Source organism: Gekko japonicus, unplaced genomic scaffold (assembly GCF_001447785.1).
Source record: "Gekko japonicus isolate JY-2015 unplaced genomic scaffold, Gekko_japonicus_V1.1 scaffold131, whole genome shotgun sequence".
Lineage (NCBI taxonomy): Eukaryota > Metazoa > Chordata > Lepidosauria > Squamata > Gekkonidae > Gekko > Gekko japonicus.
The window spans coordinates 1,998,864-2,005,344 of record NW_015167061.1 but is presented as its reverse complement, the minus strand read 5'-3'; the positions used below and the strand labels follow the sequence as shown (position 1 = coordinate 2,005,344).

At 51.6% G+C, this 6,481-nt stretch overlaps 1 protein-coding gene across 1 annotated transcript in view; it reads left to right on the top strand.

Annotated features, from left to right (window-relative positions):
• ARHGEF10L (Rho guanine nucleotide exchange factor 10 like) overlaps positions 1-6,481 on the top strand; it is a 116,088-nt gene that overhangs the window by 23,684 nt on the left and 85,923 nt on the right. Inside the window, 2 exon segments of the mRNA XM_015412628.1 lie at positions 5,593-5,678; positions 5,948-6,028. Coding sequence (XP_015268114.1) covers positions 5,593-5,678; positions 5,948-6,028 — 167 coding nt within the window.

Genomic DNA, 6,481 nt, shown 5'->3' with positions numbered 1-6,481 from the left:
AGGGAAAGATGCCGAGCTTTTAAATAAATGGACATTTAATCAGTACGTTATTTAGACCTCATCACCTCATTTAGTGCTGTTTAATTGGCATTTCCCTTCTGCGAGGTTTATGGCATTTGGTTTTGTGGCTGGCTTGTTGCTGTTTTTAGACTAATATTTACTTTTCCTCCTCGTGTTTATTTTGCCTAAATGTTCCGGCAGATGGGCAGAGTAAAAAATATGGGAATAAACAAACAATAAAACCCTTGGAAGAGAACATAAGCGATGGTGCTGGGGGGCTTAGAAACTGCCGGAAAGCCTGGCCTTCCGCTGTCTGTGTTGGGCCATTGGGGAGAGGGAAAATCTGCGGTTGCTCAGTGGTGAAGGAAAGACACTTTGCACATGCCCAGAGGTGTTCTGTGCCTGTTGTTATTCCTTGTAACCCAGACTCTTTGGTGGATAATTGTTCCCATCCTCACCCGGAACCAGCATCTCAGTCTCTGTAATGAAACAGGACAGCCTCCGTGTCGCAAGCATTGCTTCCCTCAGTTAGTTGCTTTGGTCTGTTTCTGGAAGGACTCCCCGAGTTTCATTTCTGAGTTATGGCCACTAACTGCTGTATGGCTGATGGAAGCATGTGGGTTGGGTGTGTGGGTTGCTCTTTTTGGGAAAGTAGGTCAGGGGCTGAAACCTGAGCTCCAGCAACTGGACGTCTTACGGAGAGGGAGAGGTCTCTTGCCGGAATGACGGGAGGGAAAGTAGAAAAAGGGGATTTCTAATGTGTCATCAACACTGACTGGCCTCTAGTGGCAGACCGTGGGAGAAACGTGTTTTGCACTCATTGTGGTGAACCTAAAAAAACTGGCTTAGGATGAGGGATGCTGCAGAGTCTTGCCACAAATGTGTCTGGCAGTTGAACTTACTGGGCTAGAATGTAGAACGACGTTTGAGTCCAGGGGCACCTTCTAAGACCAACGAAGGTGTATTCAAAGTGTGAGCTTTTTAAAAATTCAGGGTATGAGCACACGAAAGCTCGTACCATGAATAAAAACTTTATTAGTCTTAAAGCCAGTTTGGTGTAGTGGTTAAGTGCGTGGACTCTAATCTGGGAGAACCAGGTTTGATTCCCCACTCCTCCACTTGCAGCTGATGGATGACCTTGGGCAAGCCATTGTTCTGTCAGAGCTGTCCTTGAAAAAGAGCAGTTTCTGTCAGAGCTCTCTCAGCCCCACCTACCTCACAGGGTGTCTGTTGTGGGGAGGGGAAGGGAAAGGAGTTTGTAAGCCGCTCTGAGACTCTGAGTGAAGGGCAGGGTATAAATCCAATCTCCTCCTCCTCCTCCTCCTCCTCCTCCTCCTCCTCCTCCTAGGTGCCACTGGACTCAAACTTTGTTCTAGTGCTTCAGACCTTGATCTGTGCTTCAATGTGTCAGTCACCCAGGTTCTTACGTTCATGCTGAATGGCTGTGAATGCTTGCCAGATGGGTTTGCCTCAGGTTTTTGCAAAACTGCACATGTGCGACGATGCTGCCGATTTAACCGATTGGCAGTCACTGGCGTCACTAGGGGACTACTTAGATGAATACCAAAGGGCAGGATTTTATTGAGAGGCTTCATTTATTTATGACCGCTGCAAGGTTGGTGGGGAGCAGAACTCGTTTGGGCCCCGTGGGGATGGAGGGGCATGTGTGGAAGCCAGTCCACGCTACTGCGTGTTTAGGAAGGAGTACAGTGAAGCGGCCCGCTGAACAGCCACCAATGGGTGGATGAACCTTGAAACCAGTGACTGAAAAACCAGCATGGGCTGAACTAGCCGGTGTCTTGAATATCCCTGCCTAAGATGAATCAGACCATTGGTCCGTCTAGCTCGGGATGGTCTGCTCTGACTATCGGCAGCTCTCCAGGGTCACTGGCGGAGAACAGTCTTTTCCAGTACCTGGTGTCTGCAGTCCCTTAGCTGGCAGTCACGGGGCTGAAGCTGCAAGCTTCGCTATACAGAGGAGGTGCTTTACAACACCAAACTGTGCCCCCACTGGATTATTAGAACAGATGACGCTGCCAGCTCTCACGTGGAGCAGCTCCCCCAGGTATGAGGCAGAAGAAGGTCTTCCCAGCCGCAGATATCTGCGTTTCTTCTCTCTGAGCGGGGACTGAATCTCTGGGGTCTTCTGCGTGAAAAGTGGCTGCTCTCCCAGTCAGACACGATTGCATCTTTACTTTGCGATGGCATTGACCTCCCAAAAACCAAGTCTGCTTTACCTGCTTACAAGATGCTTGTCTCGCAAGGCAAGGTGTCACATTTTGGGCATTTACCAAGGCAGAAATGGAGGCAGGGCAAAGCAGATCCTTGTGGCGCAATCCCCCGGAAAGTGTTCTGCTCAAGTCCATTGCAATGAAGGGGGGCCATGCAAAAGAACCGTCCCATGGCCTTCTTGCAGCAGGGAAAAACCCAGAGGGGGGGCTGTGTTTCAGGAGACCACCACAGCTCATCTGTACTGCCCACAAGGAAGAAGAAGAAGAGGTTGGATTTATACTCCGCCCTTCACTCAGTGTCTCAGAGCGGCTTACAAACTCCTTTCCCTTCCCCCTCCCCACAACAGACACCCTGTGAGGTGGGTGGGGCTGAGAGAGCTCTAACAGAAACTGCTCTTTTTCAAGGACAGCTCTGACAGAACTATGGCTTGCCCAAGGTCATCCAGCAGCTGCGAGTGGAAGAGTGGGGAATCAAACCCTGTTCTTCCAAATTAGAGTCCACGTACTTAACCGTTACACCAAACTGGCTCTCTAGTAGGTTTGCTCTTCATTTCTCTGTTCCCTCTAAGCTGATTGAGTGTGAGCTAGCTCACAGTTTTTTAGCCTCTGGCTCACACGTTTTTGTCCTAGCTCAGGAAGGAGGGCTCCAGAGCAAACTTAATTTATGCAGTAGCCAAATCGCTCGCTCACAACTTTAATGTCAGTAGCTCACAAAGCAGAATTTTTGCTCAGACTTCACAGCTTAGAGGGAGCGTTGTCTGTCTCAAGGATCTTGGAGTGCAGAAAACTACTGCTGGTTTTTCCAGCAGTCTTGCCGCTGCACAGAACAATGCTAGTTCACGTGGGAATCCTCCCGGCAAATCCATATCCAGCAGCTAACTGCCAGTGGGGTGGGGAACCGCTGGCTTATGCATCTGTCTTCTGGAGCCGTGAGGGCTAGCAGCCTGAAAAATTAAAAGTGGGACTCTCCGAAATCTCACGAGGGCAGACCCTCAACGTTCCTGAGGAGCCGCACTTGCCTCCCACCAAGCCAGCTGATCCGTGTTTTTTCTGAGTGAGAAACTCTGCCTAGTCTAGTGGTTGTTTTTCTGCCCTTGCTTCCTGCCATGACAGAAACTCCAGCGGGCTCCGCTCCTGGGAGCTGCCAGAAGCTCTCTTCCTGAGCAGCTGCCCTTTTTGTACATGACCCCCCCCCCCGTCTCTCTAAATGGGTCTCCCTTTTCCTCTTGCTCATAAGAGGCTGACTATCAACCCATTCATCAGGACGGGAGGCAAAGAGACTCGCTGGCAAGGCTTGGCGTTTGCGGGCCCCGAAGGCTAGGCGGGAGGGTGACACCCCCGGCCGACTGAGAAGGAGCCAGCGGTATTGATCCGTTGCCTGCGCTGGCATCCTCTCGCGCAGTCAGCAGAACTGTGCAAAGGAGCCAATACTGCGGAGCAGAGAGGCTGCAGACTACGGGAAGCAGGGCTGGGAGCCGGAGAGGCAGAGAGGGGGCCCGCCCCCCCTCCCTCGTAGGGTATGTTGCCGGAGCCGGCTTCTGCATGCCTCCTTCTGTCTAGCTGCCTCATTTGTATGCCACCCTTCCCCGCACGGCTCCTCAGCTCTCCCCTCCTCCTTTGCGGTCCCGTTGCCAGGAAGGGGGTGGTGGGTGGGGCTGAATCACGCACCGCAGTGAGCGAGAAGCAGCAGCCCTCGAAAGTCGTTTCTGGTCCCCAGATCATGTCTGTTGACCTTCTTTTCTGCTCTTGCCCGGTGGTCTCCCGTCCGAGCAGAGGGCGTTTTGGAGGTGGTCAGCCCAAGCCGTGTCATGCATTTAAGTACACTGTGGAGTGCTTAGCATCATGGCTTGCAGAACTCCAGACCATTTATTTTTAAAAGTGTTAATAATAGAAGACTGTGTGGTTGGTCAGTCGCCCTAGTGCTTTCTAAGGCGTGGGCTGCCACCTCGGAGGACAGGAGCAGGTTTCCTTCTGACGGAGGTCGAATGGTGCTTTTTCGGCCCTCGGCCCTGCTTGGTGGAACTCTCTGCTGGAGAACGTCTGTGCCCTGCGGGATTTGTTACCTTTCCGCAGGGCACGTAAGGAAGAGATGTTCTGCCAGGCATTTGGTTGAGGTTGGAGATGGGACAGCAGCAGGCAGAAGAAGAAGAGAAGAGATTGGATTTATACCCCGCCCTTCACGCAGCGTCTCAGAGCGACTTACAAACCCGTTTCCCTTCCCCTCCCCACAACAGACACCCTGTGAGGTAGGTGGGGCTGAGAGGGCTCTTTTGAAGACTGTTCTTTCAGGGACAGCTCTTGTCAGAACTATGGTTTGCCCAAGGTCATCCAGCAGGTGCAAGTGAAGGCGTGGGGACTCAAACCTGGTTCTCCCAGATTGGAGTCCGCACACTTAACCACTACACCAAACTGGCACTCTCATACCCTCCATTCTCCACAACTGCCCACCCCCGCCGGAGGCTTGTGGAAGCTGAATTATTTCCCACCGTCTGCAAGAACTGGATCAGAGCCATAGAGCCACAGAATCATAGAGTTGGAAGGGACCTCCAGGGTCATCTAGTCCAGCCCCCTGCACAAGGCAGGAAATTCACAAATACCTTCCCCTCCTCACCTGCAGTGACCCCTGCTCCACTCCCAGAAGATTGTTTTATTTGTTGATATACATCTTATGTATTTTACTGTCGGTTTTAACTTAATTTATTTATTGTATGCACCTTCACTGTAAGCTGCCCTGAGCCCTGCTTGCAGGGAAGGGTACCCTAAAAATCTAATAAAATAAACAAATAAATAAAATAAATTTTTTTTATGTCCATAAAAGAAAAGGACTTTGGAAAGGAAGTACTGTAAACTGGGTTACGACATGCCAAGCCCATGGGGGGGGGTGACGGGGGTGGGGGGGGCGACAAAGATTAATCCACTAAGAAATGAAATGTTAAGGGTTTGGCCCAGGGCAGAACCAGAAAGCAGCTAGAAGAAGAAGAGATTGGATTTATGCCCCACCCTTCGCCACCCGAAGGCGTCTCAGAGCGGCTTACAAACTCCTTTCCCTTCCCGTCCCCACAACAGACACCCTGTGAGGTAGGTGGGGCCGAGAGAGCTCTCCTGAGAACTGCCCTTGAGAGAACAGCTCTGAGAGAACTTGCGACTGACCCAAGGTCACACCAGCAGCTGCATGTGGAGGAGAAGTGGGGAATCAAACCCGGTTCTCCCAGATCAGAGTCCGTGGTAGTCTTGGTTGCTTGCCTATTTGTCCTCTTTGGGAGGGCAGCATACTCGGGGGCGAGGGAGGGCTGGTCTTGTGTGTTGCGATGTGGAGGGAATGTTTTTCAGCCGGGTTTCAAGGCTGCCTCTCTTTTTCCAGGTTTGTTGTCAGCAATGGGGACCTGGTGGAAGGCTCCCATGGCGTGTCGCGATCCTTCAGCTGGAGGAGGAAAAGTTTCCGGCGAGGTATGGCCATGGGGCTGGTCTGAGAGGGCGCGCTGGCAGAGAATGCAAAGCTCTTCGGGCCACCTGTTGGAGAAATGTGCTTGCCTGTAATCTAGCCTTTCAGGGATCTAGTCCCCATTGCATCTCTGGTTGTCTGAGGCACTGCTGGGCCCCCAGGGCGTTTGCACACCCAGTCTTGAGTATGCAATGGAGAGGGATGGATTCTTCCTACTTCAGCCTTTCCGCCTGCTCAGGATTCAGCCGCCCACCTTCTGTCACTTTTATTCTAGGAAAGGTTAATCCCCCAGCCCCGGAAGAAGACGTGATCTATGACGATGTTCCTTATGAAAACGTGGACCCGGATCAGCGTGGTAGGGCACGGCTTCAGATGTTTCCCTTGAGATACCGGGTGCCACGCCTCGTATCTGATTTCTCTGTACTCCTGGTCCTCCTCTGTTCCGAGTCTTTCTGGGTCTCTTTTGTCCTCAGGCATTCGTCTCACCACGTCCTTCCATCCAAAGTGCTCTCAAACCCCCCACCTTGTGCAAGTAAACACGTGTATAATCTGTGTACCCCATACACTTGATTTTCTTTTATTTTTTGTGCTGAGTAATTCTTATCGTGTGTTTAATGCATCTACAGCTGCGCATGTGACTGAAACACCACATTCCCCGGTTTTGTTTGTAATTTGAAAATGCATTAGCTCTTTCTTCTTACAAACAGGTGTACGCAGTCACGTGCAGGCTGTACGTGTGTTCAGTGGAACATGTGAACAGGGCTTCTGGAAGACAAGAGGGGCTGGGGGTGGGAATGGAAGGCCACAG